Source organism: Pipistrellus hanaki (assembly GCF_964339955.1).
Source record: "Pipistrellus hanaki genome assembly, chromosome: 15".
NCBI classification, from domain to species: Eukaryota; Metazoa; Chordata; class Mammalia; order Chiroptera; family Vespertilionidae; genus Pipistrellus; species Pipistrellus hanaki.
The window spans coordinates 35,869,442-35,894,285 of record NC_140517.1 but is presented as its reverse complement, the minus strand read 5'-3'; the positions used below and the strand labels follow the sequence as shown (position 1 = coordinate 35,894,285).

Sequence of the window (24,844 nt, the reverse complement as noted above, 5' to 3'; positions counted from 1 at the left end):
ATATCTCTAAAAAATGTGGTAGACCACATTAAAATTCAATACTTCAATCAAGAGAACCTTAAATTTTATGTAAAGAAATAGGTGTTCCACTCATTATACTACTTCTGCCTAAATGGGTTGGGCAAAGTTCTTATAAACTTTCAAGTCATGCTGTGATTCAGTTTGGTTCCAGATTTCTATAATGTGACCACTTGCTGATGAAATTAACATTCATTGTGAGTGTGTGTGTGTGTGTAAAATACGTTTGTTTTTTACAAAATTGAAAGAGGTAAATCTGTCATGGCAAGAAAATATTTCATTATTGGCCTTTTGAAATAATTTTGTTATAGTTAAAGAAACTCTCTCTGCCAAATTCTTAAAGTGTTTTTTTTTTTTTTTTTTTTTTACCACTCTGTAACTTTTATTCTTAATTATATGAAGTAGTTTGTGAATTTTGCCCTCTCTGTTCTATCAATAACATATCTCATATGTTGCAGAAACATTCCTGTTAAGAGTTTGGTTCATATTGTCTATAATACTTTCAAAAATGTCTTTTTTTAGTTTGTATAAATACAGGCTGTCCCAAAACAATGTATACACGCTTTGAATGGTTATAAAATCATTTTCAAAATTTAAAAGAATCTACAGAAATGAATAATATTTTTGTCCTATGCCTATTTTGAAACTAATAACTGATGATAACATGAAGCAATGGAATTACAAACAAATGAATAATTTTATTTGTAATTTATGCCACAGAAAGATACCTAGTTTTATGCCTCATGAAGTCAGACTATATCAATCACACTATCCCTCATTTCAGTTATCACCAATTCCTGGTAGATACCAAGTTTCTGTCATTCCTTGAACACATGGCTCACTGTCACTCTTCCCAATGCTATTCCTGTTATAATCTTTGGTCATTTCAATATCCATAAAATAATCCTCAGCCTGGCCTCTCAGTTCTCCAACCCCCTCTCCTTCAATAATGTTGTTCTCCACATTTCTAACATCAAGCTTCTGCCGAAACCGGTTTGGCTGGCTCAGTGGATAGAGCGTCGGCCTGCGGACTGAAGGGTACTAGGTTAGGTTCCGGTCAAGGGCATGTGCCTTGGTTGCGGGCACATCCCCAATAGGGGGTGTGGAAGAGGCAGTTGATGGATATTTCTCTCTTATCGATGTTTCTAGCTTTCTATCCCTCTCTCTTCCTCTCTGTAAAAAATCAATGAAATATATATATATATATTTTTAAAAATCAAGCTTCCATCATAATGCCCCAGACCTTGTCATTACCAAACCTTCCATAATCTTAACTCTTCAACTCTGACTTCCCATCTTCTTTATTTTAACTTTTGCTCTATGATATCCCAATTAGGATAATTTCTCACCCCAACAGATCCCACAGATCATTGATCTTGCCATGTTTTCACTGCTCTTAATCCCTGCATACCCTCACTTCCTAGCACAACAATTTGTTATAATCATCCCATTCATACATCCTCAACTTTCTTGCTCCTTACTCACCTGGTTTAACCACAGCCATTTCTCAGTATATACTCCATTTCTGTACAGTACACAGGTAAACTTACAGAAGAAAATCATACCAACCATGCTAATTGGTCTCACTTTAAAATCATGATCACTAAACTCAAGGAGGCCAAAATGCTACCTACACAACTACCTATACAATATATTTTTCTAGTTCATTTATTCTACTATTCTCCTAAATGACCACTTGATACTTTCTCCTTTCCTCAAATCTGTGATTTCTCCTCTCCCATCCTTATTCTTAGTTGGTAATTTTACGTTCTATTTCACTAAAAAAAATAATAATTTTAAAAAGCCATTTTAAGAGAATTTCCACAAATGCATACACTTCTATCTGCACCGGCACCTATATACTCTAACTTGTTCCTATTACTATAAATGAACAGCCTGTCTTCCTAGCAAATGCCAATCTCTCCCCTTATACACTAAACTTCAGCTCCTCTGACCTACTCAAGTACAGTGTTCCAGCAATTCACTCCTTTCACTTTTTCACCTTTAAGTTTCCATTTCTATGGAATCAACATCAGCCTAAGACATATACTCATCTTTAAAAAACTTGTCCATGCCGAACCGATTTGGCTCAATGAATAGAGCTTCGGCTTGGGGACTGAAGGGTCCCGTGTTCGATTCTGGTCAAGGGCATGTACCTTGGTTGCGGGCATATCCCCAGTATGGGGTGTGCAAGAGGCAGCTGATCGATGACTCTCTCATAGATGTTTCTAACTATCTCTCTCCCTTCCTCTCTGTACAAAATCAATAAAATATATTTTTTTAAAAATAAATAAATAAAATAAATAAAAAACTTTGTCCACCAGTTTCTCCTTCAGTCATCACCCATTTCTCTTTTTTTGCTTACAGTTAAAACTATTTTATAAAGTTGTCTATACTTTTGATTATTTCTATCCCCACCATGAATAGGAATGACATAATATAACCAGATCACTTCAGTTGCCCTGTTGAGAAAAGACTAGGAGAGAGTAAGTTAGGAGAGTATAGCAATTATCTAGTTGAGAGATGATGATTTGACCAGGAACAATATAGTGTTGGTATTAAAAAGTGGTCAGGCCCTAACCAGTCTGGCTCAGAAGATAGAGCGTCGGCCTAGGGACTCAAGGATCCCAGGCTCAATACCGATCAAGGGCATGTACCTTAGTTGCAGGCACATCCTCAGTAGGGGGTGTGCAGGAGGCAGCTGATTAATGTTTCTAACTCTCTATCCTTCTCCCTTCTTCTCTGTAAAATATCATAAAATATACTTTTAAAAAAGGTGGTCAGATTTGAGATATCTTTGAAGGTGGAAGGCTTCTTGCATCAGCACTTGAAATAAGAAATATGTGAGTTTCCCAGCCTCTATCTTTGTCACATTAGGTACCAGTAAGACTGACCCTATTAAAATAAGAATCAGATCATTTGATTCCTTTGGTCTAAAACAGTGGTCACCAACTGGTGGTCCGCAACCAGTGGTCCGTGAGGTCCAAAGGTTGGCGACCACTGCTCTAAAACATCCAAAGGCTCATTTCACACAGTTGAGGTGTCTGAGGTTGAGGTATCTAGTATATAATCAAATGAAGATACTGAGTAAGTAGTTGGATATACAAGTTTGTATTATAGGAGAGAAGTCTGGTATACAGTTTGGAAGTTATTGGCAAATAGATGGTATTTAAAGCTATGAGACAGGATAAGATCAACAAAAGAGTGACTGTAGACAGAGCACAGAGGACCAACGGCTAAACCCTTTAGTTAATAGATGCTTATTAAAAATTTGTTGAATGAATGTTTATGTAGAGACTAGAATAAAGAAGTTGGTCTGTATCTGAGGGAACAGCAAGTGTAAGGTCATGAGTTAAGAATATATGCAGCTCACTACAAGTAAGCTAGTGTAGCTAGAACCAAGTAAGTTATAGACAGGGTGAGAATAATTAGATGAAGTCAGAGGGCCAGATTATGTAGAGCCTTGTTAGCCAAGGGAAATACTTCAGCATTTATCCTGAATGGGTGAGAATCCATTGAAGAGTTTTAAGAAGTAACATTAATTGATTACACAGAAAAAACTTCAGCAGAAGAAAAATTAAGGTCTTGTTTCAAACAGCAGAAAAATATTTCAGGAAAAAACACCAACTCACCTGGTGCATGGTTTTAAGAAGGTCAGCGGCCATTCTATCCTTTTCTTGGCTCTTCTGTTGGGAAATGGCAGTGTTCTTAGATGACTAAGATGGGAAAGAGAACATGAGAAATGCGGTTTTTCTTGCAGCATCCAGAATCACCAGCCTGAAGGTTTGCTGCTTCTCTCTTCCTATAAAGAGAGGAGCTCCTGGCTAGCATCGCTCAGTTGTTAAGCATGAACCTATGAACCAGGAAATCACAGTTTGATTCAGGGTCAGGGCACATGCCTAGATTGTGGGCTGGATATCTGGTATGGGCATGCAGAGGGCAGCTAATCGATGATTCTCTCTCATCATTGATGTTTCTCTCTCTCCCCCTCCCTTCCTCTCTGAAATCAATATATATATATATATTTAGAGAGAAGCAAATGCAGCCACTGTGGAAAGCAGTATGGAAGGTCCTCAAAAAAATTAAAAATGGAACTCCCATTTGACCCAGTGACCCCACTTCTAGGAATATATCTCAAGAAACTAGAAACACCAATCAGAAAGGATATATGCACCCACTTGTTCATAGCAGCATAATTTACAATAGCTAGGATTTGGAAACTGTCTAAGTGCCCATCAGCAGATGAGTGGATTAGAAAACTGTGGTACATCTACACAATGGAATACTAGGCTGCAGTAAAAAGGAAGGGACTTCTACCATTTGCAATAGCATGGATGGAACTGGAGAGCATTATGCTAAGGGAAATAGGCAGGTCAGAGAAAGATAAATATCACATGATCTCATTCACTTGTGGAATATGATGAACAACATAAACTGATGAACAAAAGCAGATCCAGAGATAGAGAAACATCGATCAGACTGTCAAACTTCAGAGGGAAGGTAGGGGAGTGTGGGAGAAAGGGGAAGAGATCAACCAAAGGACTTGTATGTATGCATATAAGCCTAACCTATGGACACAGACAACAGGGGGGTAAGGACAAGTGTTGAGGTGGGGGGCGGGGAGGGAGAAGGGGCTGGGGAGAGGTCAATGTGGGGAAAATGAGACATATGTAATACTTTGAACAATAAAGAATTTAAATTTAAAGAGAGGGGAACATAATGGATACCTGGGGATTTATTTGCATAACCATTTAATCCATGCCTAAATCATTTCCTAATTTATTTTCTTAACAATAGATTTTCTAGACTTTGTAAATAAAAACTTTGTAAATATAATCATTTATAAAAGACAACACAACTAATAAATAACAGCAACAAGGTCAACTAAAGATCTTCCTGTTCCTTACTCCACAGTCCTCTTCAATAGATCAGTGGTGGCACACAGTCTCGACCTCCAAAGATACTGATTCTTACAAACGGCAGCGTCAACCACCATTTTACAGACATCACAGTCAGAGACCACGAGTATGGACACAGTCTCTGCCCTCTCTCCCTTGCCTCCAACCTCAAATACTAAAGTGTTACAACCGGTGGTCTCACTCGCAGCCCTCACGGAGCCGAGGGTATGGGAACCAGGGGCAGAGAACACTCTCCCACCCCTGCTCACAATCTCACTCTCCCAGATACCAACCTCGGACTTATTGCACCCACAGTCACACAAATATGATGTGTACCGCACATCGAGTGGCAGTCTCACAGGGCACCATAGCAACTACCATGTCACACCGAGGAGACCGGGCCCCACGGCCCGATGACTCACTGGCCACTCCTCAGCCCACTCCCTACCTGCAGAACTGAACCTTCTCCTCCCCAAAGCTCAGGCAATTCCTAGAGCGCCTGGTGGAACACAGCCCCTGCAGCCGGAAAGAAGGAACAAAGAGGCCACGACTAATGCTCGCGGTGTCCACTGGGAAATGTAGTCCAGACCAGGAAAAAGCCTGCAGTAGACGCCGCGAAGTCCCACTGCAGCTCACTTAGGGTTCCAAACATCATCCCCAGGTCCTCTTAGCTCTGGGCCTGGGTACAACAGGGACTGAGCCAAGTTTCACACTAGATGGCTTAAGACTAAAGTGCGTGGCCGCTAGGTCCCAACCCTTAGCAATCCCGGGCTGAAGAATTTAGAGCCCAAGATAGACAAAGGGCGTAGGGTTTGTGTGGGCTGGTCTAGTGGCTTACACAAAGTGGGAAAAGGGAGAGTTCCTAGAATTCCGTAAGGAAACCCCTCCGCCAAAACGTGTGTGTTGTGGGGGAGGGAGCAGAGACTAGAGCATTGGTTCGCTGCGACCCTTTAATACAGTTCCTCATGTTGTGGTGATCCCAAACCATAAAATTATTTTCGTTGCTAATTCATAACTGTAATTTTGTTACTGTTAATGAATCATAATGTAAATATCTGTGTTTTCCAATGGTCTTAGGCGACCCTGCTAGCGGTTCTCAACCTGTGGGTAGCGACAGGTTGGAGAGCTGCTGTGAACCACTGGACTAGAGTGTGCAGGTGTATTATACTTCCTCCCAGTCCCTGCGGGATTCTAGTCCATGGAACAGCTTACCTTGCAGATGGGGGGCTTGAAGGGGAGGTTGGGGCAGCGAGAGTGGGGATACAGTAGAAAGCATAACCATTTGCATATGGTTCTGCTATTTGTGATTTAGTGATGATGGGAGTGAATGTGACCCCTCTTACATGGGCCTTCTGCCAGGTATCTTCAAATTTCCTACATTTAGACAAAATCTCACATTTCTTAAAAGGCTTTACTTGATCACAGTTCTCCCCTGGGACTTCATGACTCCTTAATGTAACAAACTCTATACCCCCTTAGAACAATAGTGTTTCTATTTTAAGTTTTTTATTTGTTTACTAGAGGCTTGGTGCATCAAATTTGTGCACTGGGGGTCGGGGGTTAAACCCTCAGCCCAGCTTGCACCGTCTCCAATCTGGGACCCCTCGGGGGGTGTCTGATTGCCCCTGTGGGATCGGGCCTAAATTGGTAGTTAGACATTCCTCTCACAATAAAGGATTGCGGCTCCCAACCGCCAACCTGCCTGCCGGCCTGATTGCCCCTAAACACTCCCCTGCAAGCCTGATGGATGCCTAACACTCCCCTGCCAGCTTAATTATCCCCAACTGCCCTCCCCTTCAGGCCCGATCCTCCACAACTGCCCTCTCTCCCCTGAAGGCCTGGTTGCCCCCAACTGCCCTCCCCTGCAGGCCTGGTCGCCCACAGCTACCCTCCCCTGCAGGCCATCTTGTGGCAGCCATCTTTGACCACATGGGGGTAGCCATCTTGTGTGAGGGTCAATTTGCATATCACCTCTTTATTATATAGGATTATTATATATGATTGTCTACCCATGAGTTTCTGTTACAAGACTGATTTTATGAGTTGGTGGATGACCCTTTGATTCTGTCATTGTATATGTCATTCCAGCTTTCTGTATGTATGTATGAATATATGTGTGTGTGTATTCCATATGTCTATTCCATATGTGTATGTTTCTATGAAAATAACTATATAAAACTCTATGTGTTGAGGTGGGCATGCTGTGTTTCTGTGGCCATGTGATAGTGTGTTTGAGATTTGAGAATCTGCTGTAATAGAAACGGACATACTGGTTGAGAGTGGAGTAGGAGTGTGATGTGGTGGCATGTGAGAGACCATGAGGTTAGGTGAATAGATGTCTGTCTATTTGTGGACTTCTTCTCAGTGGCATCTGATGAGAAAGCACCCACAGAGTGCATGATGCTCTTTGAGGTGCTCAGACAGACACAGAGAAAACAAACTTTAATAATTTGCAAATAGACTATTAATGAGTGGAAGTGCAACCTCAAGAGGCATGTTAATGCATGTGTAATTAGATAACAAATAGAAATCTCAATCCATAGAAGGGAATAAAGAGTACCAGAGATAGGAACTATAGGATAAACATGTAAGACTTTTTTATTTAAACCAAGTGAGGTTTAAATAATAAATACAAAATTAGCACTCAGAAATCGATTGTTAGGATATATCACATATGGAAGTAAATTGTATGAAAGAAAACAAAATAGCAGAAAATTCAGGAAAGGAGAAGTAAATGGAAGTAATCTATTGTAAGTTCTTATATCCTATGAGAAGTAATATAATGTCACTTGAACAAATACTGTGATACATGAAATACTCAAATTCAAAACCCTTAAGCAACCACTAAACTAACAAAAGTTTAGAGAAGTGAACAAATAACAAATGAAAAGCAAATTACAGGAAGCAAGGTTTATATTACTCAACATATAAAATATAAGTGATCTGAACATGTCAATTAAGAGGCACTGAGTGTCAGAATGGATTAAAAAAACAACAACAGCAACAACAAAAAATATAAACAAAAAACTCACATACAATTTAACACATATGTTGCCTAGAAAAATGTCACCTTAAATGTAACTTAAACATTTAATATTGTAAGACTAGAAAAAGATACATGCTCATGCTATGTAAAGAAAGCTGGAATGACTTTGGTTTCAAGAATGGATTTCTAGATGTCATACCAAAAGAATAAGCAACCCACATACTCACAAAAATAAACTGGACCTCTTCTGAATTAAAAACTTGTGTGCATCAAATAACATCAAGAAGTGACCTACATTCACTAAGATAGACCATATGTTAGGACACAAATCTCTACAAGTTCAAGAAAACTGAAATCATATCAAGCATTTTCTCAGATCATAGTGGAATAAAATTAGAAGTCAACTATAGTAAAAATACTCCATGATATTCAAACACATGCAGACTAAACACTTATTAAACAATTAGATCAATAAAGAAATAGAAAACTTCCTGGAAATAAATTAAAATGAACACACACAGCAAATCAAAATCTCTGGGACACAGCAAAAGCAGTCTTAAGAGGGAAGTTCATATCACTACCAGCCTAACTCAAAAAACAAGACAAATTAACTAAAAACTATTTAACCCTACCATGTAAAAATTATAAATAGAACAACAAGAAAACCTCAGAGTAAGTAGAAGGAAGGAAATAATAAAATTAGAGCAGAAACAAATTGTTTAGAGACTAAAAAAAACACCACACAATATAAACAAACAAACAAACAAACAAACAATGAAACAAAGAGCTGGTTCTTCAAAAGAATAAATAATATTGATGAACTATTAGCCAGGTTCATCAAGAAACAAAGAGAGAGGATCCAAATAAAATCAGAAATTAAAGCAGAGAAGTAAACATTGAAAATACTATGAACAACTATGTGCCAACAAGCTGGGCAATGTGGATGAATCTCCTAAATCTGAATCAGGAAGAATTAGAAAACCTGAATAGGCCCATGACAACTGATTAAATAGAAGCAGTAATAAATAAATAAATAAATAAAACTCGCAGCAAACAAAAGCCTGAGTCTTGATAGCAACTGGGGAGTTTTACCAAACATTTAAAGAACTAACACCTATGGTCCTCAAACTATTCCAAAAAATCCAAGAGGAAGGAACACTTCCAAATCCTTTATATGAGGCAAGGACTATCCTAATTCCAAAATCAGATAAAGACACTACAGAGAAAGAGAATTACAGGCCACTATCCCTGATGAATACAAAATCTAAAATCCTCACAAGAGAGAACCAAGATGGCAGCCTAGGTAAGCACCTAAGTTGCCGCCTTGTACAAAGTTTAATTTCAAAAAAACAATTAAACTCAGAACGGACATCATGCAAAAACACAGGAAAGCTGGCAGAGTGGAATATCTACAACCAGAAAGAAGGAGAGAGGCTCACGGATCAGATTGGGATCCACAAAGCGCTGAGTTAGGGTGACACACATGCAGAGAGAAAGTGCGGCAGAATGCCTGGCTGGCAAGAGGGAAATGAAGTCCCCGATTGCACTGAATCCTCTCCGATTGCACAGAATCCCAATCCCGGCAGAAACCCCGTGGACCCAGGCTCACACGGGTGGAGTCTGGACTGTAGAGAAAGGTACCTGGAAACTAAGACTGGGAGACTGGGGGAGCTGGGAGCTGCAAAAGGCAGGGTTTCCAGTTGCGCGTGAGTGAGTGCGAGCAGAGAGGTCTGACAGCAGAGGTTGCCACGACCTCTCCATAGCGGAAGGAGTCAGAAACGCCAGACTACAGAGATCCAACCCAATTCCGGGTGAGCCCCTGGAGCACCCACACTCTTGCATGGGGAATCAGAATGGTCAGGCAGAAACTCAGGGGAGTGCACAAGGGCAGGGCTGATGGGAACCCAAGACTGTCAGCTCAGCCCTGAGACTCCAGCCCATCCAAGCTGAGCACAGAGGCTTTTGCAATTTTGCAAGTCTGATCCTATAAGACTGTCACCAATACAGTAGGTATCCCAGAGTAGACACAGATGATATCCACATCCCATTGGCCTGATGGTCAATTCCTCCCAGGGATACTAACAAACATCAAGACTTAACTACAACAAGCCTGTACACACAGTCCACAAAGGGGAGCACCAAGAGTGTCTACCTCAGGTAACTGGGGAGGCTGACCCACCAAGGCAGATAGGACACCAAACACACAAAGCCATCCTGCCAACTCTGGGAAGCAGCGAAAATGCCGAGACAAGGAAATAGATTTTAAACGAAAGAGATGGAGAACAAAAGACTGGATATAGAGTTCAAATCAACAGTTATAAAGTTTTTCAAGAATTTCCTAGAAAAGGCCAATAAAATAAATGAGACCTTTGAGGATATGAAAAGTGATCAACTAGAAATAAAGAATACATTGCCTGAAATAAAAAAATATTATAGTCCTAAAAACAGAATGGAAGATCACAAGAATCAAGTCAAAGATTTGGAACACAAAGAGTCAGAGGACACTCCTCTGCAGAAGAAAGAAGAGAAGAGAATCCAGAAAGGTGAAGATAGTGTAAGAAACCTCTGGGACAACTTCAAGCAAACCAACATCAGAATTATGGGGGTCCCAGAAGAAGAGAGAGAGAGTAAGATACCAAAAGCCTATTGGAAGAAATAATGACAGAAAACTTTCCCTACCTGGTAAAAGAAATAGACTTACAAGTCCAGAAAGCACACAGAACCCCCCAAAAAAAGGAATCCAAGAGGACCACAGCCGAAACTGGTTTGGCTCAGTAGATAGAACATCGGTCTGCAGAATGAAAGGTCCCAGGTTTGATTCCGGTCAAGGGCATGATTGGCTGTGGGCACATCTCCGGTGTGGGGTGTGCAGGAGGCAGCTGGTCAGTGTTTCTCTCTCATCGATGTTTCTGACTCTCTATCCCTCTCCCTTCCTCTATGTAAAAAAATCAATAAAATACATTTAAACAAAACAAAACAAACAAACAAAAAACCAAAGAAGACCACACCAAGACACATCAGAATTAAAATTCCAAGAGCAAAAGACAAAGAGAGAATATTAAAAGCAGCAAGAGAAAGGCAGGTAGTTACCTATAAAGGAGCACCCATACGATTGTCAGCTAATTTCTCAACAGAAACCATGCAGGCCAGATGGGAATGGCAAGAAATATTCAAGGTGATGAATAGCAAGAACCTACAGCCAAAATAACTCTACCCAGCAAAGCTATCACTCAGAATACACACACACACACACACACACACACACAAAAGCTAAAGGAGTTCGTCACAGCCAAATCAGAATTATATGAATTGCTGAAGGGGGTTCTTTAGGAAGAGGAAGAAGATAAAGATAAAAATTATAAACAACAAATAAGTAACTATCAACAAATGAATCTAAAAATCAAGGGAATTAAAAAATCTGATGAACAACATTAACTGGTGAATATAATAGAATCTGAGGTGTGGAAGAGGAGTGGACTGATGATTCTTGGGGGAAAGAGGAGTGGGGGATGTGGGAAGAGACTGAACAAAAACTGTGCACCTATGGATGAGGACAATGGGGGTGGGAAAAGGGCAAAGGGTAGAATGGGAACCTGGTGGAGGGGAACAATGGAGGGGGGCAAAAAAGAGGAACATTTGTAATAATCTGAACAATAAATATTTATTTATAAAAGTAAAAATAAGTAAAATCCTCAACAAAATATTAGCAAATCATATCCAGCAATATATTTAAAATATTATACACCATATCCAAGTGGGATTTATTCCAGGGATGTAAATCTGGTACAATATTCCCAAATTAATAAATGTGATACATCACATAAATTGAAAGACAAAAATCACATTATCATATCAATAGATGCAGAAAAAGCATTTGACAGAATAGAATACCCATTTTTAATAATTAGAAAACTTAGCAAAGTCGGAATAGAGGGAGCATATCTCAACATGATAAAGATTATATATGACAGGAGGAGGATCCAAGATGGCTGCTCGGGTAGACACCTAGCCGCAGCAGCTCACAACAATTTCAATGGAATACAACTAAAATGTAGAGTGGACATTGCCCAGAGCTACAGGTAGTTGACTGACTGAAAACTCTACAATAGGAAGGAGGGAGAAAACCAGAAGGAAAATCAAAGGAGCTGAAAAAAAGCCTAAGGTACAGAGACATGCTGCGCGCTCTCACGTACGCGCGTGCGCGCGCAGAGGTCGCAGCCGGAGAGGAAGAGAGGGCTAGGTGCTGCCTGGCATTCCCTAGCAGGAAGGAAATAGAACCCCCAGCCTGGGCTGAACCCCCGAACCGGCAGCACTGAGCCCCAAGTTATGGGCCAGACCCTGGGGACCCAGGCTCCAGCAGGGGGAGACGGGGCTGTGAGGCGGAATTCCGGAGGATGGCGAAAGGCGGCCCCCCCCCCCCCCCCACCGGAGTCGCGCGCACATGGCGCGCAGAGGACTGAATGTTGACTCTGATGCTGGATTACCCTACCCGGAAGAAACAAAGCCTCAGGCAGTGGCGCTGAGCCTCAGTCCAGACCGCCCCGAACTCCAGGTCTGGGCCAGTCCCTGGGGACCCAGGCTCCGGCAGGGGGAGACAGGGCTGTGAGGTGGAGTCCTGGGAGCACGGTGAAAGGCCAAGCCCCCGGAGTCGCGCACACTGTGCGCAGAGGACAGTCTGCTGACTCTGATCCTGGACTCCCCTAGTGGGAGGGAGAAAGAAAGCTCCAGTCTGGAGGAATGCGACGAGGAGCAGGAGCCCCTGCCGGACACCGACCAGCCGGGCGCCAGCAAGGAGCCGGGCGACGGGGCCCCCAGGGGGGGGGGGGTGCCCCTGAGCCTTCGACTGCTGAGCGCGGGCAACGGAGCCAAGGACAGGGGCTGCTTCCTGGGCGGCGCCGACCCCGGTAACAGGCTGAAGCAGCGCAGGAGCCTGCGGAGAACAAAGGGGTGCCACAGGCCAACCTGCTGAGCTCCCAGGACAAGGAGGAAGAAACCAAAGAAGTTCTCAATGTGAAGAAATCAAGTGAGAGCAAATGATAGTAAAATTAGTTAAGAAAGAATACAAAGAAGATCTTGAAAAATCAAAGACTAAGTCAGAACTCAACTCACCAGCCAACATTGCAACATAAATGCGTTGTTTTTTTGTTTTTTTTAAAAGAAAAAAAAAAAGAGAGAAAAAAGGGACAGAATGTTGGAACAGCGGCGACCAGGCCTAGAGTGGCCAGGCACAAGGCAGTGGCAGCTGGGCCCGGAGCAGCAGTGGCCAGGCCCCAGAGCAGCAGCAGCCAGAACAAGAGCATCAACGGCCAGCACTGGAGCAGCCAGACCTGGGGCAGTGGCACCCAGGCCTGAAGCAGAGGCGGCCAAGCCCAGGGTGGCCAGTCCAGGAACACCCAGACACGGAGTGGCCGGGCCCGGAGAAGCCGGGCCCAGAGCAGCCGGGTTGGGAGCAGCCAGGCCCAGAACAGCAGTAGCCAAGCCCGGAGCATCCAGGCTGGGAGTGGCCAGGCTCAGAGCAGCCGGGTCGGGTGCGGCCAGGCCCGGAGCAGCAGCTGCCAGGCTGGGAGCGGCCAGGCCCGGAGCAGCTGGGTCTGGTGCGGCCAGGCACAGAGCAGTGGCTGCCAGGCTGGGATCGGCCAGGCCCGGAGCAGCAACTGCCAGGCTGGGAGCAGCCAGGCCCGGAGCAGCCGGGTCTTGTGTGGCCAGGCCTGGAGCAGTGGCTGCCAGGCTGGGAGCGGCCAGGCCTGGAGCAGCGGCTGCCAGGCTGGGAGCAGCCAGGCCCAGAGCAACAACTGCCAGGCTGGGAGCGGCCAGGCCCGGAGCAGCGGCTGCCAGGCTGGGAGCAGCCAGGCCCAGAGCAGCAGCTGCCAGGCTGGGAGCGGCCAGGCCCGGAGCAGCCGGGTCTGGTGCGGCCAGGCCAGGAGCAGCGGCTGCCAGGCTGGGAGCGGCCAGGCCCGGAGCAGCAGCTGCCAGGCTGGGAGCGGCCAGGCCCGGAGCAGCCGGGTCTGGTGCAGGCCAGGCCCGGAGCAGCGGCTGCCAGGCTGGGAGTGGCCAGGCCCGGAGCAGCCGGGTCTGGTGCGGCCAGGCCAGGAGCAGCGGCTGCCAGGCTGGGAGCGGCCAGGCCCGGAGCAGCAGCTGCCAGGCTGGGAGCAGCCAGGCCCGGAGCAGCCGGGTCTTGTGCGGCCAGGCCCGGAGCAGTGGCTGCCAGGCTGGGAGTGGCCAGGCCTGGAGCAGCGGCTGCCAGGCTGGGAGCGGCCAGGCCCGGAGCAACCGGGTCGGGTGCGGCCAGGGCAGGAGCAGCAGCTGCCAGGCTGGGAGCGGCCAGGCCCGGAGCAGCCGGGTCTGGTGCGGCCAGGCCAGGAGCAGCGGCTGCCAGGCTGGGAGCGGCCAGGCCCGGAGCAGCAGCTGCCAGGCTGGGAGCGGCCAGGCCCGGAGCAGCTGGGTCTGGTGCGGCCAGGCCAGGAGCAGTGGCTGCCATGCTGGGAGTGGCCAGGCCTGGAGCAGCGGCTGCCAGGCTGGGAGCGGCCAGGCCCGGAGCAGCAGCTGCCAGGCTGGGAGCGGCCAGGCCCGGAGCGGCCGGGACCGGAGCAACCAGGCCCAGAGCAGCCGGGTCGGGTGCGGCCAGGCCTGTAGCAGCAACAGCCAAGTCCAGAGCTACTAGGTCGGGAGCGGCAGTGACCAGACCCGGAGCAGCTGGTTGTGGAACGAACCAGAGCAACAGAGGCCAGGCCTGGAGCAGCCAGGCCCGAAACAGCTCACTCCTCTCCTGTCCCTGCCCACGGCTGCCTCTCAGACATGGCTGGAAACTTTTGCAGGAACTTGAGGGTCTGCTGAATCAAGTGATGAAGGCTTAGATCTGGATGTGTTGAGTTAGTATAGCGCTGGGGTGTTGATCTGTGAGTGCCTTGGGTGGGGCCTGGATGAGGCTGGTTGACCTATTTGGAAATGTCTTTTGTGTGAAATGTATCATTGGGCATGTGGACGTATTATTGATATGAGAAAATGCTAAGTAACAGATTTACTATCTGAAAAGGGATTTACTATCGGGGAAAGGGAGGGAGGAAGAGACTGAACATAAACTGTGCACCTATGGATGAGGACAATGGGGGATGGGGAGGGGGCAGAGGGTGGGGTGGGAACCTGGTGGAGGGGGGAAGAAATGAGGAACCTTTGTAATAATATGAACAATAAAGATTGATTTAAAAAAAAAAAAGATTATATATGACAAACCTAGAGTGAACATCATACTCAATTGACAAAAACTAAAATCATTTCCCCTAAGAACAGGAATAAGAAAGGGATGTCCACTTTCACCACTCATTCACCATAGCACTGGAAGTACTAGTCACAGATATCAGACAAAAAGAAATAAAAGGCATCCAAATTGGAAAGAAGGAAGTAAAACTCTCATTATTCACTGATTACATGATGTTCTACATAGAAAACCCTAAAGAATCCTCCAAAAAACTCCTAGATTTGATAAATAAATTTGGCAATCAGCAGGATACAAAATAAACACTCAAAAATCTACTGTTTTTTTATACACCAATACTGAATTCTCAGAAAGAGAAACCAAACAAACAATCCCATTTACCATTGCAACAACAAAAATATTTAATATACGTAGGAATATACTTAACCAAGGAGGTAAAAGACTTGTATTCAGAAAAGTAAAGGGCATTGAAAAAATAGATAAAGATATAAACAAGTGGAAGAATATACCATTTTCATGGATTAGTAGAATTAACATCATTAAAATGTCCATACTACCCAGGGCAATCTACAAATTCAATGCAATCCTTATTAAAATACCAACAGCATACTTTACAGACCTAGAAAAAAAAACACTTCAAAAATTTATTTGGAACCAAATAAGACCCAGAATATATGCATCAATGTTGAGAACGAATTACAATACCCGATTTCAAGTTATACTACAAAGCTACCAAAATAAAAAAGCTTGGTACTGGCACAAGAGCAGGCATATAGATCAATGGAACAGAACAGAGATCCCAGAAATCCATCCAAGCCATTACTCTCAATGAATATTTGACAAAGAAGACAAGAATATACAATGGAGTCAAGATAGTCTCTTCAATAAGTGGTATTGAAAAAAAAAATGGGCATATACATGCAAAAAAAAAATGTGACTGAACTATCAACTTACACCACATACAAAAATAAACTCACAATGGATAAAAGACCTAAATGTAAGTTATAAAACCACAAAAACCCTAGAAGAAACCATAGGCAGCAAAATTTCAGAAATCTCATAGCAATATGTTTATGCATACATTTTCAAGGACAAAGGAAATTAAAGAGAAAATAAACAGTTGGGACTACATCAAAATTAAAAGCTTCTGCACAGCAATGAAATGTAAGGGGAACCTAGTGTACGGAGAAATTTTGGCAATGAGTCATCTGATAAAGGGTTAAAATATATTTAAAAAGTATAAGTAACTCATACAAAAGGAAGACAAACAATCCAATAAAAAATGGGCAAAGTACCTAAATAGACACTTCTCCAAAGTGGACATATGCACAAAGTCACTAATCATCAGAGAGATGGAAATTAAAATAACAATGAGGTATCATCTCACACCTGTCAGAATAGCTACAGCAAAAAAGCAACAAATGACAAGTGCTGGCAAGGATGTGGAGAAAAGGGAACTCTAGTACACTGATAGTGGGAATGCAGACAGGTACAACCATTATGGAAAACAGTATGGAGTTTACTAAAAAAATTAAATATGGAACTGCCATTTGATCCAGTAATCCCACTTCTAGGAATATATCCAAAGAAACCTAAAATACCAGTCAGAAAGAATGTATGCACCCCTATGCTCATAGAATCCCAATTTACAATAACTAAGATCTGTGAACAGCCCAAGTGCCCATCAAGTGAATGGGGGAAAAAGCAGTGGCATGTTTATACTGTGGAATACTATGCAGCAGTAAAAAAGAATTTTTTACCTTTGGGACAGAATGGAGGTGCCTGGAGAGTATCATGCTAAGAAAAATAAATCAATCAGAGAAAGATAAGAATCACATGATCGCATTCATATGTTGACTATAATTAACAAAATAAACTGCTAAATGGAGTGGATCCAGAGATATGAAGCATGGAACAGAGTGTGAAATTTCAGAAGGAAGCTGAGGTAGGGTGGGTGTGTGGGAGATAAGCAACCAAAGAACTTGTATGCATATATGCATAACCATGGACTCAAACAATAGGGTGGTGAAGGCCAGGGGCAGGGCATAGCTTGTGGAGTCAATACAAAAAAAAGAGGGAGATATGTAATACTTTCAACAATAAAGATTTTAAAAATGACCTACAAAATAGGTGAAAGTATTTTAAATTATATCTATATACCTATATGTATATGTATATGTATATCTCTCTATCTCTCTATCTCTATCTCTATCTCTATCTCTATCTCTATCTCTATCTCTATCTCTATCTATATATCTCTATCTCTATCATATCTATCTACCTATCTATCTATCTATCTATCTGCCTAAGTGACTGAAGGACCAGGTGCTATGATGCACACTGACCATCAGGAAGCTGACACTAAATGTAGGAGTTGCCCCCTGGTGGTCAGTGGGCTTCCATAGCCGCAGCACTGCTCAGCTGACCAACAGGCACCAAATGCCAGCTCATGGCTGGTGAGTGCCACTGTGGTGGCACAAGCCTCTCTTGCCTCCATGGCAATACTACTGAGTGGTGGTGGAGGCAGGCACTTTGGGGCCAGGAAGAATGGAGCGGCAGGCTGGAGTGGCAGGCAGCGTCAGACTGCTGGTTTTAGCCTGATCCCCACAGGCTATGCAAGAATCTGTGCACCAGGCCTCTAGTTTTATATAATAAAAGCCCAGTGATCAAATGGTGGAACGACCAGTCGACTAGTTGCTATGATGCACATTGACCACCAACGATGGTTACTCAACACAGGAGCTCCCCACTGGTGGTCAGTATGCTCCCACAGTGGGAGTACCCTCCACAGCTGCTCAGAGGTCAGGTCCACAACTGCTTGCTGACCAGGATAAGTGGCTGCTCCTGCTGCAGCCACTTGGCTGACTGGAATAAGTGGCACTCCCACAGCAGGCCAATTTCCACAGGCCATGCACCCCCACTGGTGCACAAATACTTTGCACCAGGCCTTTAGTATCTAATAAGAATTTAATAATTAGAACATCTAAAGAGAACCTAAAGCTCAAAATCAAAGACAATTAACCCAATTAAAAAGTGAGCACAGGACCTGAACATATATTTCTCTAAAGAAGATATGAAGGATTAAAAATGGCATCAGAGTAAGTTGGTGCTTTACAGACATGCTCCCAGGAGAAAACTGGAATTACAACTAAAATACAGAAAAAATTCCTGAATAATCAATAGAAAACTTGCAGGAGAGACCCTGATACTTGAAGACTGAAGGTAGTGACTACATAGAGACTGGTACAAAAGGTTGGAGGCACAAAAGGGCTGGCCTGGCAGCCACAGATGGCAACTGAAGTCCCAGAGAGATATCTCAACGATGGGGGGTTGCTACTGAAAACTCTTGGATCTAATCCCCAAGCTGTGCTCCCTAGCAGAGAACACCAAAACTGAGGAAGGTATCCACATAACATTTAGCTGTGAAAAGCAGGGTGGTACTATCTGTCTTCCAGGGAGTAGCAGTTGAAAACTCAAGCACCCTATTAAAGGGCCAATGCACAAAATTCCCTGCAGAGCTACTCACCTTGGTTCCAGCAGAAGGAGGGTGAAGTGGACTGGAGCTGTGAGAGCAGAAGCCAGGACTGGGGACTCTGGAGATAGAGCTCAGCAGGCAGGCACCCCAAGTTTCCTGGGCTGAGTCATTCCCTCACAGAGTGGAGGTCATCTTTCCCACTAGACATATGCCTTGCCTGGGGGGAAGAACAGTTTCACATCGTATTGGAAAACATCTTGCCCTGAGGCCACTTAAGATATTGAAAATAACACTTAGGAATTCATTCACTCATTAGTTTCACCAAGTATGACTACCTGATGAAGCTCTGGAAAAACCCAGAAGGGCAAGACTCAGAGAATATTCAGAACTGAAAAGAAAACTAGAGGGAAGGATCCAAGATGGCAGCGTAGGTAAATACCTAAATTGCTGCCTCACACAACAACTTCAAAACTACAACTAAAATACAAAACACCTATCACCCAGAACCATGGGAAAGCTGGCTGAGTGGAAGTTCTACAACTAGAAGAAAAGAGAAAAGAGCATTGAGATGTGCATAAGTGCTGAAAAGCTGAGGTATGGAGGTGCTCGATCCGGGCTGGCAGCGAGTGGTGCTTTTTCAACCTAAAAGGAGACAAGCTCCTGATTCCTTTGAATTCTGGGAAGATACAGGGGACCCATGGAGAGAAGCTGGACTGTCTGCTATTGGGTCGGAAAGTGAGGGTGGCTTGTTTGCAGAGCTGCGCGAAGGAATAATTGTTTACTGTGCTGGGGCACAGGACGCAGGGACATGGTCTGAGATGCAGAGATGGATGATTGGCAGCCATCGCTATTTGCCGTGCCCTAGCCTAGTGACACCCTGAGACCCCGCTCCGCACAACCTACAAACACACCCAAGCTCCAAGCAGCAGCTTTTGCATGTGAATGCCCTGCCCTATCACAGCTTAACGGAGCAAACTTGCAACCCTGGTCAGACAGCTCCAAAACCTCCAACCCCAAGCAAAGAGGGGAAACTGTAGTTCTTGCTGTAGCTCCTGCAGGGTGCCTCAGACAGTAGCTGACCTGCACCCCCTTGGAGATTCAGAAGCCAGTGTACCTAGTGGTCAGTGTGAGACACCAGATTTCAATTCCTCACATCCATAAGTGACTCATTCAAGAGGGAGATTCAGTGAGCACCAAAGCCCCACTGAAACAAGTCCTGTAAGCATGTCTCTAGTGCAGAAGTTCTTCCATTATAGACACAGTGGGTCCTCACAACCAATTGGCCTGGAGGTCAATTCCTCTCGGTATATCAACAGCAATCAAGGCTTAACTACATGAAAACTTTACACTCAGCCCACAAAGGGGTGTACCAATAGTGTCCACCTCAGGTGATTGGGGAGGCTGAGCTACTGGCCCCTATAGATCACCTACCTCACAAAGCCACTCCATCAACACAGGGAAGCAGTCAAAATGTGAAGACAAAGAAACATGAATGAAAGAAATGGAGGACAGCAAACTACTGGATGACATAGAATTCAAAACCACATTTATATGGTTATTCAAGAATCTTCTAAAATAAACTGAGAAATTTGATGAGACCTTCAAAGAGCTTAGTGAGACCTTCAAGGACCTTAATGAGAATGCAAAAAAAAAAAAAAAAAAAAAAAGGACCAGTCAGAAATTAAGCATACACTGTCTGAAATAAAGAAACTCAACTGTAGATCACCATATCCTAAGAATCAAATCAAAGATCTGAAATATGAGGAAACAAAAAACACCCAACCAGAAAAACAAAAAGAAAAAAGAATCCAAAATTATGAATATAGTGTAAGGAGCCTCTGGGACAACTTTAAGCATACAAACATACGAATTTTTAGGGTGCCAGAAGAAGAGAGAGGGCAAAATATTGAAAACCTATTAGAGAAATAATGACAGAAAATTTTTGCTACCTGGTGAAAGAAATAGTCTTACAAGTTCAGAAAGTGCACAGAACCCCAAGAAATAGTCTTACAAGTTCAGAAAGTGCACAAACCCCAAAGAGGACGACACCAAGACACATCATAATTAAAATGCCAAGGGCAAAAGACAAAGAGAGAATCTTACAAGTAGCAAGAGAAAAACAGTTAGTTACCTACAAGGGAGTACCTATACAACTGTTAGCTGATTTCTCAACAGAAACTATGCAGGCCAGAAGAGAGTGGCAAGAAATATTCAAAGTGATGAACAGCAAGAACCTACAACCAAGTTTACTCTACCCAGCAAAGCTATCATTCAGAATTGAAGGTCAGATGAAGAGCTTCACAGATAAGCAAAGCTAAAGGAGTTCATCACCACCAAACCAGGATTGCTTTAAGAAGAGGAGGAATCAGAAGAAAAAGGTAAAGATAAAAATTATGAACAACAAACAGACATCAAATACATACCTACCAACAAGTGAATCTAAAAATCAAGTGAATAAAAGATTTGATGAACAGAATGGACTGATGAATATAATAGAATCAAGGACATAGAAAGGGAGTGGACTGACAATTCTCAGGGAGAAGGCAGTGTGAGATTGGATAACAATCTTACACCTATGGATGAAGACAGTGGCGCTGGGGGAGGGGGGTAAGTACATGAGGCGGGGGTGGGAAATCAGGTGGAGGGGAGCTATGGGGGGGGGGAAGGGGGACATCTGTAATAATCTGACCAATAAAGATTTATTTAAAAAAAGAGAAGAAAACTGATAGGATAACAGCAATAATAATAATAATAATAATAACAACAATTAGCCTCCAGGCAGAAGAAACTGCCTCACCCTATTGAAGAAACTCTGGCCACACCTGATGAGCACAGCTGTGGTGACAGGAGCCTCTTCCACTTCTGTGGCAGTCAGACATTCCCCTGGGGGCTCCTGCAAGAGGACACATTCTGTGCTAAGGGACAACCCCCAGTGCATGAATTTCATGAAGTGGGCTTCTAGTATTCTTATAAGTCAATTCCTGTCTTGTTTTCTCCCACATTCATGTAATCTTTTTTACATTTCATCCTTAATTTCAAATGTATAAAAGAAACTGAAAAGTGGGTGTGTGGCATAGGTAGTGGTGGCAGCAGTGCAGCAACAGCAGCAGTGGCAGCCCAGTGAGCAAGGTTGCAGGGTGACCAGAGGCAGAGTAGGAGGCAATGGCACTTTGGCCTTGGAGGACTCATAATTCTCTCCAGCTGTGGGGCTGGGGTCCTCATGGCAGCAGTGGCGGAAGTTGGCAGATGTGCTCAGTGTCCTGTGACAAAACAACATCCTGAAAAAGGAGATCTTGATGAAGGGGTACAAAGTCATCTTGGTAGTGAGTTCTCCTGGCCCTACAGAGTGAAGACCAACTATGTGGTGTGGGGGTCTGGAAAGAAAGGACAACCCAGGGGGAGTACTACACATTGGATTCTATCTTATTTCTACTTAATGACGTGCACTGTTTTCCTAAGTATCAGTCAAAGGAAGTGAAAACAGGGACTTTAACAGAAACATATATTCTAATATTAGCTGCAGCATTATTCAAAATAGACAAAAAGTAGAAACAACACCACTATCTACCAATAGGTGAATAAACAAAACAAAATGGGGTATACATCCATTTGAATAATTTTCAGCCATAAAAAGGAATACATGCTACAATATGGATGAACCTTTAAAAAAATCATGCACAAAAAAGGAAACCATATTACCTTCTTACATCATAAATAAGAATAATCTAAAAAAAGATTAAAAACTTAAACATTGGAGAGACAAAATAGCAGTGGAATAGGCAGACGTACCCCGAACCTTGTCCCAGAGTAGATAGAAGGAGCAACAAAATCGAATAACATTCACCCCAAATTGGTGAAGTAGATATAGCTGGTGAGATGATTCACAGCTAGGAAGGGCAGAGGATTCCAGGAGAACAGTAAAATCAAGGACCTGGGCTGGAGAGAATTATGAGTCCTCCAAGGCCAGAGAGTCAGAAGGAAGCCTCATGGCACCAAGGCTGTGTCCCTTGGGACAATCATCCATCTGACTGTGGAAAAGAAGTCCATAGGAATGCTGGTGGCAGAGGATTCTAGATCTAAGCCCAGAGGGGGCAGCCTGAACAACTGCCCAAGGCGCGCCATGCTGGGGGAAAGGAGTAACCTCTTTGTTTTTTTCTTTTATTCGCTAAACCCAGTTCATAGGACCTTTCAAATATAAGCACTCAACCATAGTTGAGGTGAAGACTTGTGGAGTCTGTGGAGAGGCTGACAAGGAGCAGCTTGAAGAGAGATGGCTAGGAGTCTGGCCCTGAAATATACTGACAAGCTAGACCTATGTAGCCATTTTCTCCTGAAGAGATAGCTCCTCCCTGAAGTCTACGGGCAACCAACATAGCCATATCCAGACTACACCCTGAGTGCAATGAAAGATACAAAAAAAAAAAAAAAAAAAAAAAAATCTGAATAGTCCCTGAGAGCCCACAGGGACTGGCCTGAAGAGAGGCCATCAGTCCCGGAAAGCCATATGGCAATCTCCCCAGCTGTATCCCTGTCAGAAATAGCCACTTGAAAGATGAAGATTGAAAACAGAAGTCAGGCTAAGTGGGAAGACTGATCCCGCCTGCTGGCAGTCAGGGCTGTGGAGATAGTCACAAACAGAGGATCAGTGAACTGCTTGAAACTTCAACAATCCAACAGGAAACTGAGGACTGGCAGATAGTATAGAAGAATGGGATTTTAAACCAGACCCCATAGGGCATTAAAACTTGGCAGACACTTCACTTTTTCATTTTTATTTTATTATGATTTTGTTATTTCTTCTCTTTTTTCAATAAATCTTTATTGTTCAGATTATTACAAATGTTCCTCTTTTTTGCCAACCCCCACCCCATTGCTCCCCACCACCAGGTTCCCATTCCACCTTCTGCTCTTTTCCCACCCTCATTGTCCTCATCCATAAGTGCACAGTTTTTGTTCAGTCTCTTCCCGCACCCCCCACTCCACTTTGCCCTGAGAATCGTCAGTCCACTCCCCTTTCATACCTCTCATTCTATTATATTCACCAGTTAATATTGTTCATCAGATTTTTTTAATTTCCTTGATTTTTAGATTCACTTGTTGAGAGTTACATATTTGTTGTTTATAATTTTTATCTTTATCTTCTTCCTCTTCCTAAAGAACCCCCTTCAGCAATTCATATAATTCTGATTTGGCTGTGATGAACTCCTTTAGCTTTTTTTTGTATGTGTGTGTGAAGTTCTTTATCTGGCCTTCGATTCTGAGTGACAGCTTTGCTGGGTAGAGTGTTTTTGGCTGTAGGTTCTTGCTATTCATCACCTTGAATATTTATTTCTTGCCATTCCCGTTTGGCCTGCATGGTCTGTTGAGAAATCAGCTGACAATCGTATGGGTGCTCCTTTATAGGTAACTACCTGCTTTTCTCTTGCTGCTTTTAATACTCCCTCTGTATCTTTTGCTCTTGGAATTTTAATTCTGATGTGTCTTGGTGTGTTCCTCTTTGGATTCCTTCTTTTTTGGGGTTCTGTGTGCTTCCTAGACTTGTAAGTCTATTTCTTTTACCAGGTAGGGAAAGTTTTCTGTCACTATTTCTTCCAATAGGCTTTTGGTATCTTACTCTCTCTCTCTTCTTCTGGGACCCCCATAATTCTGATGTTGGTTTGCTTGAAGTTGTCCCAGAGGTTTCTTACACTATCTTCACTTTTCTGGATTCTCTTCTCTTCTTTCTTCTGCAGAAGAGTGTCCTCTGACTCTTTGTGTTCCAAATCTTTGACTTGATTCTTGTGATCTTCCATTCTGTTTTTAGGACTATAATATTTTTTATTTCAGACAATGTATTCTTTATTTCTAGTTGATCACTTTTCATATCCTCAAAGGTCTCATTTATTTTATTGGCCTTTTCTAGGAAATTCTTGAAAAACTTTATAACTGTTGATTTGAACTCTATATCCAGTCTTTTGTTCTCCATCTCTTTCATTTGAAATCTATTTCCTTGTCTCGGCATTTTCGCTGCTTCCCAGAGTTGGCAGGATGGCTTTGTGTGTTTGGTGTCCTATCTGCCTTGGTGGGTCAGCCTCCCCAGTTACCTGAGGTAGACACTCTTGGTGCTCCCCTTTGTGGACTGCATGTACAGGCTTGTTGTAGTTAAGTCTTGATGTTTGTTAATATCCCTGGGAGGAATTGACCTTCAGGCCAATTGAATGTGGGTATCATCTGTGTCTACTCTGGGATACCTACTGTATTGGTGACAGTCTTAT

At 43.4% G+C, this 24,844-nt stretch overlaps 1 protein-coding gene across 1 annotated transcript in view; it reads right to left on the bottom strand.

Annotated features, from left to right (window-relative positions):
* The window catches only part of ZNF570 (zinc finger protein 570), a 147,056-nt gene that overhangs the window by 23,873 nt on the left and 98,339 nt on the right, over positions 1 to 24,844 (bottom strand). Inside the window, exon 2 of the mRNA XM_084860844.1 lies at positions 3,651 to 3,734. Coding sequence (XP_084716970.1) covers positions 3,651 to 3,683 — 33 coding nt within the window. The 5' untranslated portion in view covers positions 3,684 to 3,734. The remainder of the gene's footprint in view (positions 1 to 3,650; positions 3,735 to 24,844) is intronic.